Raw genomic sequence first — 23,464 nt, 5'->3', positions numbered from 1 at the left:
CCTTTTTGCTGGGAGGCCACGTGACCTCCATGGTTTCGCAGCCATTGCATCAGCCGGCCCAAATCCTCAATCTCGGCATGCTTGTGACTCGGCCCCTTTTTAAGATTGATAGACAAGGCTTTGGGCCAATCGCCACCCGTCCTTTCAGCCTCTAGGCCAATAGGACGTGCGAGCTAAAGAAAGGTCCGCCTCCCACCCACCCACCCCCCGGCTCGGCTTCGTAGCGAAAGCGCCGCCGCAGCTGCTGGAAAGCGACATCGCGGGTTGGGGGAGCGGCGGAAGAAGCCAGGTAGGTTATTGAACGGAAAGCGATAAATTAAATGCGTTTGTGCCACTCCAGCATCTCTTGTGTCTGTTTTCCAGGCGCAAAAGGCGGCGTCCTCCTCCTCCTCCGTGGTTCCCTCCTCCCCTCCTGCACAACAGCCCTGCAAGGTAGGCTGGGTATGTGTTTGTGCGGTTTCCCACCGTGTGTCTGCAGAGCTTCTCAGTCATCCCAGATCACGGTTGTCCCAAAAGTGTGCTTTTTTTTTTCTTTTCCAAAAGATGAATTGGACTTTCTTGGGGTTTGTTTTTTTTTCCCCCACCCCCTTTGAAAACGTTTCGCTTCTCATCCCAAAGGAGCTTCTCCCGTTCTAACTGACCGGTGGGGAATGGAAAGACTTGAGTTGTCAACAAACAGATGACTACCAAGGGTATAAATCTTTCCATTACCCCAGCGGGTCAGTTTTATTTTATTTTTTTTATTTTATTTTATTTTTATTTGCATTTATATCCCGCCCTTCTCTGAAGACTCAGGGCGGCTTACAATGTGTTAAGCAATAGTCTTCATCCATTTGTATATTATATACAAAGTCAACTTATTGCCCCCAACAATCTGGGTCCTCATTTTACCTACCTTATAAAGGATGGAAGGCTGAGTCAACCTTGGGCCTGGTGGGGCTTGAACCTGCAGTAATTGCAAGCGGCTGCTGTTGCAGTCTGAGCCTCTGTGGCTCAGACTGGTAAGACAGTCTGTTATTAACAGCAGCTGCTTGCAATTACTGCAGGTTCAAGCCCCACCAGGCCCAAGGTTGACTCAGCCTTCCATCCTTTATAAGGTAGGTAAAATGAGGACCCAGATTGTTGGGGGCAATAAAAGTTGACTTTGTATATAATATACAAATGGATGAAGACTATTGCTTGACATAGTGTAAGCCGCCCTGAGTCTTCGGAGAAGGGCAGGATATAAATGCAAATAAAAATAAAATAAATAAATAAATAAAAATTAATAACAGACTGTCTTAGCAGTCTGAGCCACTCAAGGACCATTAAAAGTTAAAAGGGAAGAAGCTTCTTTTGGATGAGAAGAGAAACGTTATCAAAGGAAAAAAAACAAAAACAAGAAAGTCCAGTTTGCTTTTTTGGAGGAAAAGAAGAAAAAAAAAAGCGCACCTTTGGGAATCCAACCCTGGGTGTCCAAGGTGAATTTGATTTATGGCCAGCGGCACTGCAGCCGTGGGTCAAAGGCCCATTGCGCACCCCTTATCCTAAAGTTGTAATATGGTTGTTTCTTCTTCTTTTTCCAAATTTTTTTATATTTTTATCAAAATGCCAAATCAATGCGGGGAACAGTGAGCCAGCTGGGCGCCATGCATTCCAATACAAATGAAATTAATCAGATTAAACATAATTGTTACACTCAATCAACTTGTGTGTTTCTAATAATACACATCTATGTTCGATTGCAGTCTATCATTATTCAATTATTCCACATTTTCTCATTAGTTTCATTTTATAAGATAAAAAGGTATACATTAATATTTCCCTTATTTCAATCACTTATTCTAGCTTTTAATCATGTCACTCTTCGTTACGAAACTCTTTCTTTCTTTCTTACCTATCTAACTTCTAATCACGTCACCTGCCAAAAGAAAAAAAGATAAATGAGAGAGAGGGGTAGAAGCAACATGATTTCTTCTTAGCCCCTCTCAGGGACTTAGCCATTGTGGTTTGCAAATAGCACTTTAAGGGGGTAGCATCTCTTCTGAAGGAGTAATATTTGGTATGTTATGGGGGGAAATAAATCCTCAATTGTTGACTGACAGCTATATGTTAAAGAATAGAATAGAATAGAATAGAATAGAATAGAATAGAATAGAATAGAATAGAATAGAATAGAATAGAATAGAATAGAATAGAATTTTTATTGGCCAAGTGTGATTGGACACACAAGGAATTTGTCTCGGTGCATATGCTCTCAGTGTACATAAAAGAAAAGATACGTTCATCAAGGTACAACATTTATAACACAATTGATGGTCAATATATCAATATAAATCATAAGGATTGCCAGCAACAAGTTATAGTCATACAGTCATAAATGGAAAGAGATTGGTGATGGGAACTATGAGAAGACAGTGGTGATACCAAATTTTTTTACCACCAATTCTGTAGGCGTGGCTTGGTGGGCATGGCAGGGGAAGGATACTGCAAAATCTCCATTCCCTCCCCACTCCACGACTCATATTTATGACTTGCGGTGTTGCCGGGTCACATGATCCCCTTTTGTGACCTCCTCACAAGCAAAGACAACGGGGGAAAGCCAGATTCGCTTAAACCAGGTTACTAATTTATCAACTGCAGTGATTCACTTAACAACTGCGAACGAGAAAGATTGCAAAATGGGGCAAAATTTACTTCTCGTATGCCTCACTTAACAACGTAAACGTTGGGCTCAGTTGTGGTTGTAAGTCAAGGCATACCTGTATCTCGAATGCTCCTTCCTCATCCTATTTTCTCCACAAAAACAACCCTGTTGGGTTTCATGCCTTAAGGTGGGACTGCCTTTTTGTAACTTTTCCTTACTTTTTTCAAATCTGGCGTGTCTTTTTCCCACCTCTCTTGCACCAGAGTGCTGAGCAGAGATCTCGCCATGGAGACCCTGACAGCCAGTGAGATCCGTCAACGCTTCATCAATTTCTTTGTGGACAACCGGCACACTTACGTACACTCCTCGGCTACCATCCCTCTGGATGACCCTACCCTCCTCTTTGCCAATGCTGGCATGAACCAGGTCAGTGATAATAGATGCTTTACAAAGCAGAGGGAATTGTACTCTCTTTCTCATAATTTCAGGAATTTGGGGCCGGCAAAAAAAAAAAAAAGCAATAGCACTTATATATCGCTTCACAGTGCTTTTACAGCCCTCTCTAAGCGGTTTACAGAGTCAGCATATCGCCCCCAACCATCTGGGTCCTCATTTTACCCGTCTTGGAAGGATGGAAGACTGAATCAACCTTGAACCTGTTGGAATCGAACTCTTGGCAGTGGGCAGAGTTAGCTTGTAATACTGCATCCTAACTATTCTACCACCGAAGGAGAGAAGGAAGAAGGAAGGAAGGAATAGCAATAGCACTTAGACTGATATACCGCTTTACAGTGCTTTACAGCCCTTTCTAAGCTGTTTACAGAGTCAGCCTCTTGCCCCCAACAATCTGGGTCCTCATTTTACCCACCTCGGAAGGATGGAAGGCTGAGTCAACCTTGAGCCTGGTTGAGATTCGATCTGCCGAATCGCAGGCAGCTGGCAGTCAGGAGAAGTCGCTTGCACTCTAACCGCTGCGCCACCGCAGCTCATGTTTAAAAAATTTGTTAAAAGTTCTCGGCCTATTTTGCACGCAACTCCAGAGCTGAGAATTGTTTTCTTCTTTGTTATCCCAGTTCAAGCCGATCTTCCTCAACACAATCGACCCTTCTCATCCCATGGCCAAGCTGACACGAGCCGTCAACACCCAGAAATGCATTCGAGCTGGCGGCAAACACAACGACTTAGATGACGTGGGCAAGGATGTGTATCATCACACTTTCTTTGAGATGCTGGGCTCCTGGTCTTTTGGCGATTACTTCAAGGTACGGCGGGAGCATAGCAAGGAAGCACTCAATTTGGGGATACGACATAGGGTGGGTTGGGTTTGGCGGGGGGCTTACTTTTGCTTGTTGCACACAGAATAGTTGCATCTGTGGCCTCTTCAAATAAGTTTGGGAATTCTCTTGCGTAAATCGAGGAGAGCCAGAGCTAGTATTCTGCCGGTTCACACCAGTTCGAGTGAACTGGTAGTGGCGGGTAGGATGGGCCCGCCCATCCGCCGGGACATAATGCTATCCTATTTAGCCATGTTTTTGAGGCCCAGTGCATGCCCAGAAGGCGCGTGTTGTGACCCAGGCCCAAATAGGTAGTAATAAACTTAGTCTGTGGAAAAACAAACTTTATTCGAACAACTGGGAATTACCTCATTCCCAGCGTCGTTCAACTCAAAGTAAAACAAATGCCTCCCAACACAAATTCCTCAGTTATCTCACAAACGTTAGTCCAATTAGGCAAACTGCCAAAGGTTCTTCCTGGTAAACGTCCGGAAGCCACAAAAACAAAGACGTACACGAAGCAGAAGATGGAGCAGAAGACACAGCTACAATGTTGTTTTCTGGCAAAGCTGAAACGCCGGTACTGGTCTGTTTTAAGCCTTATGGGAGGGGCCAATCATCTCTTGGCCCTACTCCTGAGTCATCCTCTCTGCTTGAGCTGCTCTTGTCTTCTGGCAGGTCTTCCCATGCGTGCATTAGGAACAGGCTCCTCCTGTTCCTCTGCCTCACTACTGTCAGGCTCTAGAGTCCACACCTCACTTCCCAATGACCCTGGCCTCACCTCAGCCTCATCTCTGTCCGACTCCGTTGCCAGCTCCATAGTACAATCGGTTTTGACTTAGAGCCATTTGTTCAGCAACCCCGTTCAAGCTTACAACGGCACTGAAAACAGTGACTTGACGATGGTCCTTATGCTTAGTATTGCGGTATCCGTATGATCACATGATCAAAATTCGGGGGGGGGGAGGTTTGGCAACTGGCGGGTATTTACAGGGGTTGTCGCATCTCGGAGTCACGTGATCGCTATTTGCGACTTTCCCAGCTGGCTTCTGACAGGCAAAGTCAACGGAGGAAGCTGGATTCATTTAACGACCGTGCAATTCACCGCGGTGATTTGCTTAACAACCATGGCAATAAAGGTCATAAAATCAGGTATGGCTCACTTGTCAACTGCCTTGCTTGGCAGTGGATATTCTGCTCCTGATTGTGGGCATAACTGGAAGGGCTACCTGTCTATGATGGCTTGGTGTTTGTTATTGCCGCATTTAGAAAAAGGCGAAATGTGAAAAGAAAGGCGGCAGGTGATCATTCTGTCTGGCAAGACCTTCACGGCCATGTTTTTCACTGTCCGCTCAGGAACTGGCTTGCAAGCTTGCTCTGGACCTGCTCACCAAAGAATTTGGCATCCCCATCGAAAGGCTCTATGTGACTTATTTTGGTGGCAACGAAGCAGCCGGCTTGGAGCCTGACTTAGATTGCAAACAAATCTGGCTGGATCTCGGGTGAGTTGGGGGTTACCCAGGAAATTCTTCCTGAACTGTCAGAAAGCAACCCCAATCCCTCCCAAAAGAAGCCAAGAGGGTTAAAGACCAGGCCAGGAGGTATAAGAGAGATCACCTTTCCAAGAAAGATTAGGGTCTTTCCAAACCCTAATCTGTGCCTTAAATTTCCCCTTTCTTTGCATCATGCAAAAAACTCTTGTGCACTAAGAAAAAAATAAACTGAAGAGAGGAAGGAGAGAGAGAGAGAGAAAGAAGAAAGGGAAAAGGAGAGGAAGAAAGAGAGGGGAAATGAGTAGGAGAGAAGGTTAGAAGTGGGGAAGAAGGGAGGCGTGGGGGAAAGGAAGGGGAAGGAGAGAAGGAGAAGAGGAAAGAAGAAAGTAGAAGAGTAGATGGAAGAAAGGAAAGAGAGGAGAGGGAGAAGAAGGACTGTTGTAAAACAAGGGAGATGAAATGGTAGAAGAGCAACCCAAATATGCTTAAATTGTCTAGGATGAATTAGTATGAAAGTTAAAAGAAAATATGTATGTTAGATAAGAAACTGTACATTTAAGATATGTTTATAAGGGGAAAAAAATAACTTTTTCCAAAAAGAAAAAAAAAGAAACTGGGAATAAATTTAACAAATTGCAGGTTTGTTGATACCTTTGAATTAAGAGTTTACTTTAGTGCAGTGCTTCTTAAACTGTATTCCCAGGACCTCCGACAGGGGTCTGTAAAATAGAAATTATTTGCCATGTTTAAAAATAATAGTGTGTTATTATTTAGTAAAATAAATAAATAAATAAATAAAATAAATAAATAAAATCCCATCACTCTTTTTAGAGTCCGGCGTAATTTTTAGAAGTGGGAAGGGATCCTGAAAGAAAGAAAGAAATATATGAAACTTTGGTTTAGTGGAAAGCAGGCTATTCAGAAACCACATATTGACCATCTGGCTTGCATCTTGTATTGGATGTTTTAAACCACCATTTTTACCAAGAATCTTCCAAAATGGGTTATTATTTGGCTGCACAAAATAAAAAGAAAGGAGCATTATCCCAGCTGATGGGGTGTTTCTTGTCAGTATTTATAGTTTTAAATAGCACTATCTTAATTTTACGAGTGTGACTTACTTTAAAATTACTTATTACTTTAAAAAAAACTTTTTTAAAAAATTATTTTTTATTTTTTAATATAAACACTCCAGTTTCCCTTAAACAGTGTGTCATCTGGGTACAAATATGTCTGGACAATAACCATCAAGATTTACAACAGCATTCATTACACTGATATTAATTATCTGATCTTACAATTGGAATACTGAACATAGTAAACCTATTCATTTTTCCCTTTTAACGTATCTTCTAATAAAAATATAATCCTAATATTCATAATAACCACCATCGTACTTTTTACATCTCTTATCTTGACATATTTTCTACTTTAATCTCCTTTTATTTCCAACTTCCATTTTTATTCTCTAACCCTTGATAAAATAATTTCCATATCACATAATATTCAGTTTGTTCTTTCTCTTTAATTGCAAGCGTTCATTTCAGCATATTCTAATATTTTCCTAATCACATTCTCGTGGGTGAGGATAAAAAAAAAACAACCTTGCTACGTGGATTTCAAATACCAACTTTCTGTCGTGTCCCACTCCTCCGCTGACGGCCGGGTCAGGGAAATCCGAATCAGGCGTGCCTCTGCAGCTCTGCCAAAGTTCTAGCAAAGTCCTCAGGGCAGGCAGGAGACCAGAAAGTGACTTCAGCAAGATATGTTTAGACTTTGCCTGACTCAGAAAATGCCAGAAAGCAGGTCCTTTATATAGGCCATGGGGTGTGGCTCCATGACTCAGCACTTATCCAGGCCTGCCTCTCCCTTCCTTCTGTTGCCTCCGCCTATCAAGTCTTCTGACGCGAGGGTCACTCCAGTCTGCAGCTGTTGGCAATTGACCTCCCTCAGGCTCACATGCTGTCGGGGAGGGGTCTAGTTGCTCCGTTTGCCTGGGCATGGAGCCAGAGCTGGGGGTTGGAAGCACTTCTTCCTCGGCCTGTCTGGGCATGGAGCCAGGGCTGGGGCCGGGAGGCATACTAGGACATTCCTCAGCGTTCGGAAGCAGATAAGAAGGCCCCGGCTGCGGTGAGAGCGGGCAAGACACAACACTTTCCTAAACTCACACTGTCCATTTGTGATGGGACTGCAGTTCTTGCAATTTCATGTTCCCAGGGTCACATCTGGAGGGCACAAAAGTGGAGGGAAATAGCACAAGCACTTAGACTTATATTCCGCTTCACAGTGCTTTACAACCCCCTCTTAGCGGTTTATAAGGTAAAGGTAAAGGTTCCCCTCGCACATACATGCTAGTCGTTGCCGACTCTAGGGGGCAGTGCTCATCTCCGTTTCAAAGCCGAAGAGCCAGCGCTGTCCGAAGACGTCTCCGTGGTCATGTGGCCGGCATGACTCAACGCCAAAGATGCACAGAACGCTGTTCCCTTCCCACCAGAGGTGGTCCCTATTTTTTCTACTTGCATTTTTACGTGCTTTCGAAACTGCTAGGTTGGCAGAAGCTGGGACAAGTAACGGGAGCTCACCCCGTTACACGGCAGCACTAGGGATTCGAACCACTGAGCTGCCGACCTTTTGATCAACAAGCTCAATGTCCTAGCCCCTGAGCCACCGTGTCCCGGTTTATAGAGTCAGCCTATTGCCCCCAACTATCTGGGTCCTCATTTTACTGACCATGGAAGGATGGGAGGCCGAGTCAACCTTGAGCCCCATCAGGATCGAACTCCTTGCAGTGAGCAGAGCAATAGCACTAGCACTTAGACTTATATACCACTTCCCCGTGCTTTACAGCCCCCTCTAAGCGGTTTACAGAGTCAGCCTATTGCCCCCAACAATCTGGGTCCTCATTTTACTGACCTCGTAAGGACGGAAGGCTGAATCAGAATCAAACTCCAGGCAGTGAGCAATGAGTTAGCCTGCAATACCGCCTTCTAACCACTGTGCCACCACGGCGCTGGCTATTGAATATTTTCAAAGCTATTTGAAAATAAGTGTGGGCTTCTAATTAATCCAGAGCACTGAAGTTATGACTTGTGGGCTCTTTTCCTCACTCTTGTTACTCATGGAGCTTTTTCTCCTTCAGTCTGGCAGAGAGTAGGATTCTTCCGGGAAGCATGAAGGACAACTTCTGGGAAATGGGAGACACAGGGCCTTGTGGCCCTTGCAGCGAGATGCATTACGACCGGATCGGGGACCGAGACGCTTCCCACCTTGTCAATCAAGACGATCCCAACGTGCTTGAGATCTGGAATTTGGTGTTCATACAGTTCAACAGGTGATGCGGGAATCGGTTTCCTTTGGCTTGAGATCTCCCAGGTGTGGGTTTTCCCAGTCAATCAGAGGAAGAGCACTGAAGAATTTCATCCCCGCTTTTATATTTATATATATATATGTGCATGATGTATTTGTTTTACCTATGTGCAGGTAGTCCCCAACTTTCGGCCACAATTAAGCCCAGAATTTCTGTTGCTAAGTGAAACATTTGCCCCACTTTGCGACCTTTCTAGCCACAGTCGTTAAGTGGAGTTAACAGTTGCTAAATTAGTAACCCGGTTGTTAAGTCAATCTGGCTTCCCCATTGACTTTGCTTATCAAAAGTCACAAAAGGCGACCGCATGACCCCCCCAGGACACAACGACCGTCATAAATAGATGCCAGTTGTCAAGTGTCTGAATATTTGGTTACTTGAACGTGGGGATCCTGCAGTGGTCGTAAGTGTGAAAAACGGTCATAAGTCACTTTTCAGCGCTGTTGTAACTTCATTAAAAGAACCGTATTGTAAGTCAAAGACTACCTTTCATTGCTCTGTATTGGTTTTAATTTGCTTTTAAATACACGGTTTAAAATTGGAGTTTCTAGTTTGCATGAAGTTGGGACGAAGGGGAAGGACTGGATTTCTGCTCGTGTTTCCTAATCCCAATGATTATTACAAATACCGTATTTTTCGGAATATAAGACGCACCTTTTTCCCCCAAAAAAGAGGATAAAAATCTGTGTGCTTTTTGTACTTGGAATGTAGCCCTGCCCAGGTTTTCAAATGGAGGTTTCAGAGGCTGAAAAAAGCATCAGAAACAGAGCTTCAGGAAAAAAAGCCTCCAAACAGAGCTTCAGAAAAAAAGCCTCTGAAACAGAGCTTCAGAAAAAAAGCCTCCAAACAGAGCTTCAGAAAAAAAGCCTCTGAAACAGCGCTTCAGAAAAAAAGCCTCCAAACAGAGCTTCAGGAAAAAAGCCTCCAAACAGAGCTTCAGGAAAAAAGCCTCCAAACAGAGCTTCAGAAAAAAAGCCTCTGAAACAGCGCTTCAGAAAAAAAGCCTCCAAACAGAGCTTCAGAAAAAAAGCCTCCAAACAGAGCTTCAGGAAAAAAGCCTCTGAAACAGCGCTTCAGAAAAAAAGCCTCTGAAACAGCGCTTCAGAAAAAAAGCCCCAAACAGAGCTTCAGAAAAAAAGCCCCAAACAGAGCTTCAGAAAAAAAGCCCCAAACAGAGCTTCAGAAAAAAAGCCTCTGAAACAGCGCTTCAGAAAAAAAGCCTCCAAACAGAGCTTCAGAAAAAAAGCCTCCAAATAGAGCTTCAGAAAAAAAGCCTCCAAACAGAGCTTCAGAAAAAAAGCCTCCAAACAGAGCTTCAGAAAAAAAGCCCCAAACAGAGCTTCAGAAAAAAAGCCCCAAACAGAGCTTCAGAAAAAAAGCCCCAAACAGAGCTTCAGAAAAAAAGCCCCAAACAGAGCTTCAGAAAAAAAGCCTCTGAAACAGCGCTTCAGAAAAAAAGCCTCCAAACAGAGCTTCAGAAAAAAAGCCTCCAAACAGAGCTTCAGAAAAAAAGCCTCCAAACAGAGCTTCAGAAAAAAAGCCCCAAACAGAGCTTCAGAAAAAAAGCCAAGCCTCCAAACAGAGCTTCAGAAAAAAAGCCCCAAACAGAGCTTCAGAAAAAAAGCCCCAAACAGAGCTTCAGAAAAAAAGCCCCAAACAGAGCTTCAGAAAAAAAGCCTCCAAACAGAGCTTCAGAAAAGAAGCCCCCAAACAGAGCTTCAGAGGCTTTTTTTCTGAAGCTGTTTCAGATGTTTCAGAGGCAGAAAAAAAAGCAAAAAAAAAAAAAAAAAAAGCAAGGCACAGAGCTCACAACCAAGAAACCTGTTGTTAAAATTCACCTCTGAGAACAGCTGATTGGGGGAGTATTCCGGGAGGCTGATCCACCCGCCAATCAGCTTTTTTCTTATTTTCCTCCCCAAAAACTAAGGTGCGTCTTATACTCTGAAAAATACGATCGATATATATATATATAATATTTAGTTATTTATTTATTTATTTAGTTATTTATTATTTTTATTTTTATTTTTTTTCTTGGGCCAGAGAGGCTGACGGGACCTTGAAACCGCTGCCGAAGAAAAGCATCGACACCGGGATGGGGCTGGAACGGCTGGTGTCCGTGTTGCAAAACAAAATGTCCAATTATGACACCGATCTTTTTGTGCCTTATTTTGAGGCTATTCAGAAGGTATGTCCCAAGTTCAGGGTGGGTCAGTTTGTCAATACATGGCTCAGCCTCTGGATAGCATAGCTCAGGCTGTTAAAGTCATGTTAATAACAGAATCACAAGAGTTGGAAGGGACCTTGGAGGTCTTCTAGTCCAACCCCCTGCTCTAGCAGGAGGCCCTACACCAGTTCAGACAAATGGCTGTTCCAGTTTATTTTTAAAAGCTTTCAACGTTGGAGCGAATCTCAAAATCAGTATTCGAAATCTCAAGGAAAAACGGATTATCAATATAAGAAATAATAGCAGTTCCACTTACATACTGCCCTATGGTGCTTAACAGCCCTCTCTGAGCAGTTTACAAAGCCAGCATATTTCCCCCAACAATCTGGAGCCTCATCAGGGGTGAAATGATCCCACTTCGGACAAGATCGCGCGATCCGATAGCATTGGGGGCGGGTAGTTCGGAGAACTGGTAGCAAAAATCCCTGCCCCTCCCTCCACCGCCCACACCTCGCTGTTCCTCTTCTCTGTCCCTGAAGCTCTCAGTGGTGATATAGCTGCAAATGGCCTTAAATGAGTGCCGTGGTGCTTCAAAGGACTGCACTACAGCTGATTACCGTTGTCGGTGGCTAGTAGACCGGTATCTCTATTTTTAAAGAAAGTAGACCGGTGCCTCCCAAAAAAAGGCAATTAGTAGACCGGTGCCTCTATTTTTAAAGAAGGTAGACTGGTGCCTCCCAAAAAAAGGCAATTAGTAGACCGGTGCCTCTATTTTTAAAGAAGGTAGACCGGACGCGCCCAAGTTTTGTATACTTTATCATTTTTATTACTTATTATTATTATTGGCCATGCCCATTCAGTCACCTGACCATCAAGCCACACCCACCAATTAAGCCACACCCACAGAACCAGTAGGGAAAAAATTTAGATTTCACCCCGGTCCTCATTTTACTGACCTCAGAAGGATGGAAGGCTGAATCAACCTTGAGCTGGTCCAGATCGAACTCCAGGCTGTGGGCAGAGTTAGCCTGCAATATTGCATTCGAACCACTGCACCACCAAGATTTCTGATACATATACCTGTGTGTGTGTGTGTGTATGTATATGTCTTTGGTTGTTCGGGTTTTCTCCCGTGTAAAATTGGAAGTACTTCTGGGAGCAAAATGAAGCTGAAGCCTGAAGATGACGAATGAGACTTCGTCGAAACGTCGCCAAGACACTTCCAATTTTACATGAGAGAAAACCTGAACAACCAAAGACCTACATACAAACACCCGTGAAAACCTCAGAAAACAAATAAATATATATATAGAGAGAGAGAGAGAAAGAGAGAGAGAGAGGGACACACACACATATATATATATAGTAAATACTAAGTAAATATTGGCACTGACTCACATTCATGAAAATTTCCGGTTTCATTCCTTCTTTTTCCCAGGGGACTGGCTGCCGACCTTACGCTGGCCAGGTTGCTGAGGAAGATGTTGATGGCATAGATATGGCTTATCGAGTCCTGGCTGACCACGCCCGAACCATCACCATAGCCCTTTCAGATGGAGGGAGACCCGATAACACCGGCAGAGGGTGAGGCTGCCCATAATTCCCTGGGGTGACGCCTGGGGGATTCCTCGAAACGGAACAAAGGCGCTGGGACCCCCTTCGAAGCTTTTCCCCCTAATGGAGCTGTCCCTAACCTTTCCGGCTTGGCAGCCCAGCAGGAGAGGGGGAGAAGGGATGGTTCTGTGCACGCGGCAGGTATGCGCACTCGTTTGCGCAGCTCCATTTCTGTAACCTGCGTGTGTGCGTGCCGCTCTCACAAACAGCTGCTTGTGTAAACAGAGCTACACACACACACATACTTTGCCTTTTGGGGCCCAGTTCCGGGCTGTAGCCCGGGAGGTTGGGGACCTCTGCCCTAATGCACTCGTAGTCCATTCTCTCTGCATCTCAGTATTTTCAGAAATATGACTAGCCAGAATGTAAAACAGCCTCTCTCTTCCTTGTTCCTTACTGCAGGTATGTTTTGAGGCGCATCCTCCGACGTGCTGTGCGCTACGCTCATGAGAAGCTCAATGCTCCCAAGGGATTCTTCGCCACGCTGGTTGATGTGGTGGTTCAGTCCCTGGTAATCCTACTCTCGTGTTTTGCTCTTGAGCACTTGTCCCCAACCTCCTGCCTTCTAGTCACAGCAGTGGCCAAAATTGTGGAAACCTTTTGGGAAAAGTGTATTTTTTGAGGTTTGATGGCTATTAACACCACTAGGTTTTTGTTTTTTGTTTGGAGTTTCAAGATAATCCTATTCCGCTGCTGGAATGGCCTGGGAAGAGCCCAGACCTTCACCCACTTGAAAATCTATGGAGCTGACTAAAAAAACTTGTTAGTCAGAACCGACCCAGCAATAAAACCCAGTTAACAGAAGCCATCATTTAATTTTGGTTTCACATGATAACAGCTGCAGAACTGAAAGACTTGGTTCACTTCATGGGAAGACGTTGTAAGGCCATAATTCATACTAAAAGTTACCCAATGAAGTATTAACTGACATAGTGATAATTTTTGTACATCTCGCTTTTTCTGTGTGTTTCATTTTTCTTCTTTATATTGTAACTGCTATTCTAATAGCAAATCCTTCATAAAAGTTATTGCATTACATTCTTGATTAAATTGTCTTTCCATTGCTATATAATTTTATGGTACTACTTCCAAAAGAAAGTGGTATTATTAGCTGGGCCGCGGTGTGGCTCAGGCTGTAAGAAGCCTGTTATTAAAACACAGCTGCCTGCAATTACTGCAGGTTCTAGTCCCACCAGGTCCAAGGTTGACTCAGCCTTCCATCCTTTATAAGGTATGTAAAATGAGGACCCAGATTGTTCGGGGGGCAATAAGTTGACTTTGTAAATATACAAATAGAATGAGACTATTGCCTTACACACTGTAAGCCGCCCTGAGTCTTCGGAGAAGGGCGGGATATAAATGTAAATTAAAAAAAAAATACACTTTTCCCAAAAGGTTTCCACAATTTTGGCCACTACTGTAGAATAAAATCATACACTAACCCACTGAAATTCTGGGAATTGTAGTCTCCACACTACCTAGAAAGTATCAGGGAACGCTGCTCCTCACACTTCTCTAAGATGTATGGATGGCTGAGGAGAGGAGGTGACCTTCCTTCACCTAATCCTGTTCTTCTCAGGGTGGAGCCTTCCCCGAACTGACGAAAGATCCAGACATGGTGAAAGATATTATCAACGAAGAGGAGGTGCAGTTCTTGAAGACACTCAACCGAGGACGCCGCATTCTTGACAGGAAGATTCAGAGCTTGGGAGACAATAAAATAATCCCCGGTATGTAATATGTTACCCTTCCTATTAATAGCCCCCCATTAATTCAAAAGATCATGTGAAATCAACATCTCCCAGAATAGTCTTACTTCTCTTAAAAGGTCATTCGTCGTTATAACATACGGTAGGGCTGGATAGGAATCTGTCAGACCTGCCCCAGTCTGATCTCTTAGGAAAGAAAAACCCTCGACTCCCATTCGATTGAAGTGAAAGGTACTTTTACTAAAAGATGCTAGTTGCAGTAAAGTTAGGGGGAATCTTGAGTTTCCCGCACATCAATACAAAACTGTTTCCTTCACTCCCAGTCCCTCCCTTCATGACTAGTTTAAATCCAGCCAATGCGATGCCACCGAGATGCTTTGGGAACGCTGAGATGTTTGGGCCGGTAACTTTCCACACAGGGTAAACGGCCTTGAAGATGCCTGGCATGAACTGGTTCCATTTTGATCTGCTCTTCCTCAGCTGTCATTCCCCCCACCCACCCACCCACAATTCCCACAATAGATACATACAGGTTTATTGCCCATTTGTCCCTCGCCCCCCTGGTCCTTCGATGGCAGGATGCCAGCGAGGCGCCAAGCCAACAATGGTGGACCCGACAGAATCTTTCTGGCGACTTTTGCTTGAGTCTTAAGGGTAAAGTCTCTTGAGGTGACCAAAGAGGCAGAATTCCTCCATCAGGCGGAGAAAGGAGACCCAGATACAAAACGGCTCAACTCTTTTCCACCTTCGTTCTGTATTTTTCTGCATAATTTATTCCTTCATTGCTCGTGAGCCTAGTCAGCAGGCAGTTCTGTGCTTTCCCTGCTCATAGTACTCATCGTTCTTACTTTTTCGCCTTTATTCTTGTTCAACTGAATAAGTGGGGTGGGGGAGTCTGTTTTTCCTCCCAGCAGGCTTTCCTGAAGCCTGCTAGGCAAAAAATGGGGTGGGGGGGTGTTCGTTTTTGAGAGAAAGGAAGGAAGGAGGGAGGGAAGGAAGGAGGAAAGGAAGGAAGGAGTACCAACCTGGCACTAGACGCAGCTTCAGAGTATAATCCAGGGTTGGAAGGGACCCGGAGGTCATCTAGTCCAACCGTCCACCAGCAGCACACTGTTAGTGAGTTGCTGTCTTTTGATCACCCAGTCACATGGTTACATAGCCACGCCCACCCAGTCACATGACCCCGCCACCAAGCCACGCCCACAGAACCGGTAGCAAAAAAATTTAGATTTCACCCCTGGCTTTGACTGTTGGCTTGCTTTCTTTCTGGTCCCCGTCCAGGAGACACCGCCTGGCTCCTCTACGATACGTATGGCTTCCCTGTAGATCTCACGGGGCTAATTGCGGAAGAAAAAGGGCTAAGAGTCGACATGGAGGCCTTTGAGGAAGAAAGGAAGACCGCTCAGGTAGGGCTGGGCTACTGCTGACCCGATCTCAATCTTAACAGGGTGGCGCTTGACTTAAGAACTCTCCGTTTAGGGACCAGTCAAAGTTACAAGGGCCCTGAAAAAGGTGAGGTGTTTTTTTTTTTTTTATTAGTTTGTAATATAAAATACAAAAGAAAACAGGAGGGAAATAAGGGAGGGAAAAGCATAGGGCAAGTGGTGGCGAACCTTTTAGCAACCGAGTGCCCAAACCTCAACTCAAAACCCACTTCTTTATCGCAAAAGTGACCACACGGCAATTTAACTTGATTGCTGAGGTTTTACGACCTAAAATAATGATAAACAAGGCAGAGTTCAGCTAATTGTTCTAACGTAAACGTGATAAATGCACTTTTATGCCCCTTCATTTTTTCCCCTGCTTTTGAATTACATTTAGCAACAATAAAAAAGAAAAACTTTTGTAATATCATTTCTCTTTCCCTCTCTCTCTCTCTCTCTGTTCCCCCCCTTCTCTCTGTCTTTCCCCCCTCCTGTCTCTCTCGCTCTCTCTTTCCCCTCTCTCTCTCCTCCCCTTTTTCTCTCTCTCTCTCACCCCCTCTCTGTCTCTCTCTCTCTTTCACCCCCTCTCTTTCTCCGTCTTTTTCTCTCTTTCCCTCTCTTTCCACGGAGAAACCCGATGGAGCTGGGCTGGGGTGACAGCCCATGTGCCCCTAGAGAGGGCTCTGTTTGCCACCTCTGGCACGTGTGCCATCGGTTCGCCATCACGGGTATAGGACAAAGAGAAAAAAGAAAGAAAAGGCCTTGACTTAACTTCCTTTGGTGCAGTAGAATAAGATAATAGCACCAAACCTCAACTGAGTCCCTTAATCCAACTTTCACGTTTGGGTTTGTTACATTTCCAGCTGAAGTCCCAGGGCAAAGGAGGTGGCGACGAAGATCTCATCATGTTGGACATCTATGCAATTGAAGATCTGCGTGCCAGAGGACTGGAGCCCACTGACGACTCCCCGAAATACAACTATCGGTCAGATCCAGAAGGCTTCTATGGTGAGTTCCAAGCTGTTCCTTTTTTATATATAGATAGAATAGAATAGAATAGAATAGAATAGAATAGAATAGAATAGAATAGAATAGAATAGAATAGAATAGAATAGAATTTTTTATTGGCCAAGTGTGATTGGACATATAAGGAATTTGTCTTGGTGCAGATGCTCTCAGTCACTGTTCCCTCTAAGCTGCGCGCGTGCGCAAATGCGCACTGCTGACACGGTCTCCGCGCACAGAAAATCTGTGCTGCGCAGCTAATCAACGCCTGTCAAATGATGTTGATTAGCTGCGTAGCACAAATTCGGCTAGCTAAAACTTTTAGCTAGCCGAATCTGTGCTGCGCAGCTAATCAACGTAATTTGACAGGCGTTGATTAGCTGCCCAGCACAGATTTGGCTAGCTAAAACTTTTAGCTAGCCGAATCTGTGCTGCGCAGCTAATCAACGTAATTTGACAGGCGTTGATTAGCTGCCCAGCACAGATTCGGCTAGCTAAAACTTTTAGCTAGTCGATTCAGCGCGCAGCTAATCAACGAATTTGACAGGCGTTGATTAGCTGCCCAGCACAGATTCGGCTAGCTAAAACTTTTAGCTAGCCGATTCTAACTAAAAGTTTTAGCTAGCGAATCTGTGCTGCGCAGCTAATCAACGCCTGTCAAATGATGTTGATTAGCTGCCCAGCACAGATTTGGCTAGCTAAAACTTTTAGCTAGCCGATTCTAGCTAAAAGTTTTAGCTAGCCGAATCTGTTTGATTCTTTTAATAAATCATGTGACTTGAACGGATGGATTTAATAAATGAATAATTATAAATAATAATAATAATAATAAATAAATAAAATAAAATAATAATAATAATAATAATAAATAAATAAAATAAATGAATGGATTTAATAAATCATGTGACTTGAATGGATGCGATGCTGGCATGACCCGCACGTCTGATGTTGCTCACAGTGGTCCAAGGGACCGCTCAGGGAGTTAGTGTGCTTGCTCAGACTCGTGAAAAATTAGAGGGAACATTGCTCTCAGTGTACATAAAAGAAAAGATACCTTCATCAAGGTACAACATTTACAACACAATTGATGGTCAATATATCAATATAAATCATAAGGATTGCCAGCAACAAAGTTACAGTCATACAGTCATAAGTGGAAAGAGATTGGTGATGGGAACAATGAGAAGATTAATAGTAGTGCAGATTTAGTAAATAGTTTGACGGTGTTGAGGGAATTATTTGTTTAGCAGAGTGATGGCCTTCGGGAAAAAACTGTCCTTGTGTCTAGTTGTTCTGGTGTGCAGTGCTCTGTAGCGTCGTTTTGAGGGTAGGAGTTGAAACAGTTTATGTCCAGGATGTGAGGGATCTGTAAATATTTTCACGGCCCTCTTCTTGATTCGTGCAGTATACAGGTCCTCAATGGAAGGCAGGTTGGTAGCCATTATTTTTTCTGCAGTTCTAATTATCCTCTGAAGTCTGTGTCTTTCTTGTTGGGTTGCAGAACCGAACCAGACAGTTATAATATATAAAGTATATATAAAATATATATATAAATTTTCATTTATAAACATTTTTTGAAAAAACACTGCATTGTCAGAGTTATCATTTACAAATGGAACAAAACCAAAGAAAGTTGGTAGTAAATATTAACACACAAACTAATAGCGATAGTAATAATATAATAGCAGTAATAATAATAGAACCAATTATAATAATAGAATCAGGCTGTTCCTTTATGCAGCATCTTCTGCCCGTCCCAGGGCCAACATGTTTTCCTAGGTATGTAAAACACCTCCAGATGAGTAGGGACTTGCAGGCAATAAATTCTGGGGATTGTATCCTAACACATCCAGCTGAGGAAGGCTGGCCCCTGAATGGTCTCTTTGTCAGCTTTGGAAGCCATATTAGGCCTGAAGCTTCTGTGCTGCCATTTTTCTCCTGTGTGGGAAAGTAGGAGGGGGGGATTTAGTAGAGGGATTGTCTGTAGACATAATAGCATTCTTCTGTTGGTGAAGGTCAGGCCGATCCTACTTCTGGAGAAGGAGTGGTCGGAGAGCTGTCTCGAGATGGGACAGTTGATGCTTGGAGCATGTGATCGACTGAGGAGTCAGGGAATGGTTGGGGTGGTTTGATTTACTGAGGGAAAACCCAGACCTCTCAGATTCGGTTTTCCCAGATGTGCCAGTTTACCGTATTTTTTGGAGTGTAAGACGCACCTTTTCCCCCCAAAAAAGAGGGTGGCAAATCTGGGTGCGTCTTATACTCCGAATGTAGCCCACGCAGCTTCTCAAACAGAGGTTTCAGAAGCTGAAAGAAGCTTCAGAAAAAAAGCCCCCAAACAGAGCTTCAGAAAAAAAGCCCCCAAATAGAGCTTCAGAAAAGAAGCCTCCAAACAGAGCTTCAGAAAAGAAGCCTCCAACAGACCTTCAGAAAAGAAGCCTCCAAACAGAGCTTCAGAGGCTTTTTTTCTGAAGCTCTGTTTCAGAGGCTTTCAGAGGCAGAAAAAAGTTTTTTTCCGAAACAGAGTTTCAGAAGTTTTAGAGGCAGGGAAAAAAAGCAAAAAAAAAAAAAGCAAGGTACAGAGCTCACAATCAAGGAACCTGTTGCTAAAATTCACTTCTGGAACAGCTGATTGCGGGTATTCTGGGAGGCCGATCCATCTGCCAGTCAACTTTTTTCTTATTTTCCTCCCCAAAAACTAAGGTGTGTCTTATACTCCGGTGCGTCTTACCAAAAAATACGGTACCTTACCGAAAAATACGGTACCTATCCTAGTAAATAAAACTTTGAAAGATGCTTGCTTCGGAGTTTTTGCTTGGAGTTGGGGGTTTTCCTGGAAGGCTGACACTCTTCTGCAAATGTCAAGGCTGTCCTTGCCCATCTTTTGCATGGTCCTTGTTGCTTCCTGATGTGATACGAAGTTCACCTGACCTTTTTTTTTTTACCCTATTTGGAGTGTTTCGTTTTGACCTACAGAATTTGGTAACCCTGGGGCCACAGTGAAAGCTCTCCGACGGGAAAAGATCTTTGTGGAGGAAGTTCATACAGGCCAAGAGTGTGGAGTTGTACTGGACCAGACCTGTTTCTACGCTGAGCAGGGTGGACAGATCTACGACGAAGGCTACTTCGTTAAAGAAGACGATGGCGCCGAAGATGTAGGTTGGCCGAATAGATTTGGTGGGAACTTCGATCCGTTTCAGGATGGGAGGGCTTGGTAGACAAATACACTATCCTTCTCCCCCTTAATGCCTGCTGACTAGCAAGTTGGAGGATCACAACTGGTTCTTCAGTCTAGTAAGCGATCAGAACAGGTGCTAGGATCTAGCATGCTCTCGGCTCGTTGGGATCGGTCTTGCTATCAATCTCCTTGGTTGAGTTGATGAACCACGTCCGCCGACTCTCTCCTTTGCTTTGCAGAAGACGGAATTTACGGTGAAAAACGTACAAGTCCGAGGAGGTTACGTGCTCCACGTGGGCACCGTCTATGGGAGCCTGAAGGTGGGAGATTTTGTGCGGTTGTTTATTGATGAGGTGAGTTGACTCGAGGAGGAAAAACGGTAAAAGAAATTTGACTTGGATTCTTTCCATCTAATGCTTTTCATATGGTCAAACCCGGGTTAAAATTGGATGCACTAGCCCAGAGTTCCCCAACCTTTCAGGCTTTGTAAGGGGAGGACGGTATGGTTCCACGCAAGTGGCCGACAAGGGTGCGTGCGTAGCTCCATTTGCACAAGTGGCAGGCACACATGCCCATCGCTCATGCAAATCAAGTGCGCATGCATGTGCTCGCCTGTGTTCTGAGTTAGGCTTCCCCATTCACAACTACAGACTTTTATCAGGTTTGGAGAGTTGCCAGGCCGATAATCTTCCTAACGCCACTCTGTAGCAGCAATTACTTGGCAAGAAGTCAGGAACAGATCTTCACCCTCCTGAACTGAACTAATTGTCTCCTGCAAACTCCTCTCCCCTTCGCTCCTCTTTATTCCCTATGGGAGGGGCCATTCACCATCCACCTGTGCCTTTACTCCTGAGTCGGCCCTTGTTCCTTAGCTGTTCCCTTCTCCTGGCAGCTCTGCGCATGCGCACATCAGGAACAGCTTCCAGCTGTTCTGCCCCACTGATATTCGACTCCGAAGGCAGCTGATAATTGTCAGACAGCCCTGGCCCCGTCTCTGCCTCAGACGCAGAGCGCTCATCAGAGCCTTCGCCAGACTCCAGGACTGACCCATGTTCCTCCCCAACCTCCTCACTGTCCGAGTCTGCCACTATCTTCTGGCCGCTGATGGGCCATAACAGCCTGCTGCTCACATAAAGTGGAAATGCTTGTTCACCACGCCCGCTTCCAAATGGCTCACGGCCTAGTAGTGGGCTGCAGCCCAGCAGGGGGTGGGGGTGGACCCCTGCACTAGCCTATTGCCCAGATCACTTATGGACCCCAGCTGGCTGACTAGAATTGATCCTGATTTTTGGGGATCCTTGATGAGAAGGAATCCTTCCTTCCCTTGCAGATCCTGCCATCTCCAGTCACCTCTCTCTCTTTTATCTTTCAGCCAAGGCGAAGGCCCATTATGAGCAACCATACTGCTACCCACATCCTCAACTTTGCTTTACGTTCCGTGCTGGGAGAAGCCGATCAGCGAGGGTCCTTGGTGGCTCCGGACCGATTGCGGTTTGACTTCACCGCCAAGGGAGCCATGTCTACCCAGGAAATCAAGAAGGCAGAAGAGATTGTTAATGGGATGATTCAAGAAGCCAAGGTACAGTGAGACAAGAGGGCCAATGTCCTTGCGTTGAATCCCTTTGGAATATAATGACTTCCCTGGGTTCCTGAGGCAACTGGATTTTTTTATCCAGATGCAAATCAGGGTGTAGAGAAGATAGGTCAGTCTCTACTTTCCCTACCAATTGCTTATAGCAATAGACTTACCCGTATTTTTCAGAGTATAAGACGCACCTTAGTTTTTGGGGAGGAAAATAAGAAGAAAGCCCAATCAGCTGTTCCCAGAGATGAATTTTAGCAACAGGTTCCTTGGTTGTGAGCTCTGTGCCTTGCTTTTTTTTTTTTTGCTTTTTTTTCTGCCTTTGAAACTCCATTTCAGAAAAAACTTTTTTCTGCCTCTGAAAGCCTCCAAAACAGAACTTCAGAAAAAAAGCCTCTGAAGCTCTGTTTGGGGGCTTTTTTTCTAAAGCTCTGTTTGGAGGCTTTTTTTCTGAAGCTCTGCTCTGTTTGGGGGCTTTTTTTCTGAAGCTCTGTTTGGGGGCTTCTTTTCTGAAGCTTTGTTTCTGATTCTTTTTTCAGCCTCTGAAACCTCCATTTGAGAAGCTGGGTGGGGCTACATTCGGAGTATAAGTCGCACCCAGATTTTCACCCTCTTTTTTAGGGGAAAAAGGTACGTCTTATACTCCAAAAAATACGATATATACTGCTTCACAGTGCTTTACAGCCCTCTCTGAAGCGGCTTACAGAGTCAGCCTATTGGCCCCCAACGATCTGGATCCTCATTTTACCCACCTCGGACAGACGGCGAGCACTTTCGTATTTTCCCCACTATATGGGAAATCTATGTGGTCTAGGGATGATGCCACCTAATCAATCAATAGCTATATATAACACCTACAGCAAGGTCAGCTCCTCAGCCCTCCTGACCGCTCGGCTGCAGTCCACAGCCACAAGATGCTGCTTCAATTTTTTACTCTCTCTTCCTTCTTGCTTGACAACAGCGGTCAAGCCAGGCCTCCAAACCCCATATGCCACAGCATGCAAAGCACACCTTTAGTCCTTGGCATCCCTGGTCCTTTCTTTTTTTAAAAAAAAAACTAAGTTGTTGAGGCTGGTGAGAAAGATCAGTCAGTGTGGGAATGATCCCACTAGCAATGGGAACTAGCAGACACCTCCAACTTGGTTCCTTCTGGTTGAGATGATAGGATTCATAGCCCAGCCTATTGTGTCTGGAAAGGATCCTATTGGGGGCAGCGCAAGGAGGAGGGGTTGTTGAGATGTAAAAGCCTACTCCAGAGGAATAGCAATAAGCAACAGCACTTAGAATTATATATCGCATCACAGTGCTTTTACAGCCCTCTCTAAGCGGTTTACAGAATCGGCCTATTGCCCTCAACAATGTGGGTCCTCATTTTACCAGCCTCAGAAGGATGGAAGGCTGAGTCAACCTTGAGCCGGTCAGGATCAAACTCCTGGCAGTGGGCAGAGTTAGCCTGCAATACTATATTCTAACCACTGCGCCCCCACAGCTCTTAACACCTTGAATTTTAACCCATTCTTTTATTTATTAAAACCAACCAAGTCCATTTATTGCACGTGGACACCGCTGCTAGATTTTTGGCCTGATTCTAACTTTTCCCAGTGTGATTTTACAGAGTTGATACTAAGAAGCTGCTCGCCTGCCTAAAGAAAATTAAACTGAAGCCCGTGTTGTCTTCTTCTGGTATGGTTAGGGGCCAAATTTTGCTCACCTCTACTGGGTCTTTATGCCTTGGCAGAAAAACCGAATGGTCTTGAGACCGTTGCACTAAGAAACATTAGGTACAGCCTGTTGTGGTCCGCCTGCAGAACTGGCAACGGAGTCAGACAGCGATGAGGCTGAGGAAGAGTGTGGGCCAGTCCTGGAGGCTGGGGAAGGCCCGGATGAGGGCTCTGCGTCGGAGGCAGAGGTGGGACCAGGGCCATCAGGGAGTGATGTGCGAACTCCAGAGCCTCCAGAGGCTGATAGTAGTGAGGCAGAGAACAGGAGGAGCCTGTTCCTAATGCACGCATGAGAAGAGCTGCCAGAAGG

General features: G+C 44.7%; 1 protein-coding gene across 4 annotated transcripts in view; it reads left to right on the top strand.

Annotated features, from left to right (window-relative positions):
- Nucleotides 1-204: 204 nt before the first annotated feature.
- AARS1 (alanyl-tRNA synthetase 1) overlaps nucleotides 205-23,464 on the top strand; it is a 32,008-nt gene continuing 8,748 nt past the window's right edge. The window contains exons 1-15 of one of the 4 annotated variants that reach the window (XM_058155602.1): nucleotides 205-289; nucleotides 364-432; nucleotides 2,890-3,052; nucleotides 3,700-3,888; nucleotides 5,257-5,402; nucleotides 8,533-8,724; nucleotides 10,798-10,942; nucleotides 12,360-12,505; nucleotides 12,938-13,046; nucleotides 14,115-14,265; nucleotides 15,526-15,650; nucleotides 16,532-16,676; nucleotides 19,650-19,828; nucleotides 20,091-20,204; nucleotides 21,224-21,430. In XM_058155602.1, the coding sequence (XP_058011585.1) occupies nucleotides 2,912-3,052; nucleotides 3,700-3,888; nucleotides 5,257-5,402; nucleotides 8,533-8,724; nucleotides 10,798-10,942; nucleotides 12,360-12,505; nucleotides 12,938-13,046; nucleotides 14,115-14,265; nucleotides 15,526-15,650; nucleotides 16,532-16,676; nucleotides 19,650-19,828; nucleotides 20,091-20,204; nucleotides 21,224-21,430 (1,989 nt within the window). In that variant the 5' untranslated portion in view covers nucleotides 205-289; nucleotides 364-432; nucleotides 2,890-2,911. Of the gene's footprint in view, nucleotides 290-340; nucleotides 442-2,889; nucleotides 3,053-3,699; nucleotides 3,889-5,256; nucleotides 5,403-8,532; nucleotides 8,725-10,797; nucleotides 10,943-12,359; nucleotides 12,506-12,937; nucleotides 13,047-14,114; nucleotides 14,266-15,525; nucleotides 15,651-16,531; nucleotides 16,677-19,649; nucleotides 19,829-20,090; nucleotides 20,205-21,223; nucleotides 21,431-23,464 lie in introns of all 4 variants that reach the window. The other 3 variants (XM_058155603.1, XM_058155605.1, XM_058155604.1) reach the window with 3 other exon arrangements.

Source organism: Ahaetulla prasina, chromosome 12, assembly GCF_028640845.1.
Source record: "Ahaetulla prasina isolate Xishuangbanna chromosome 12, ASM2864084v1, whole genome shotgun sequence".
NCBI lineage: Eukaryota > Metazoa > Chordata > Lepidosauria > Squamata > Colubridae > Ahaetulla > Ahaetulla prasina.
The sequence above is the reverse complement of the archived record's forward strand: the minus strand, read 5'-3'. Positions and strand labels throughout refer to the sequence as shown.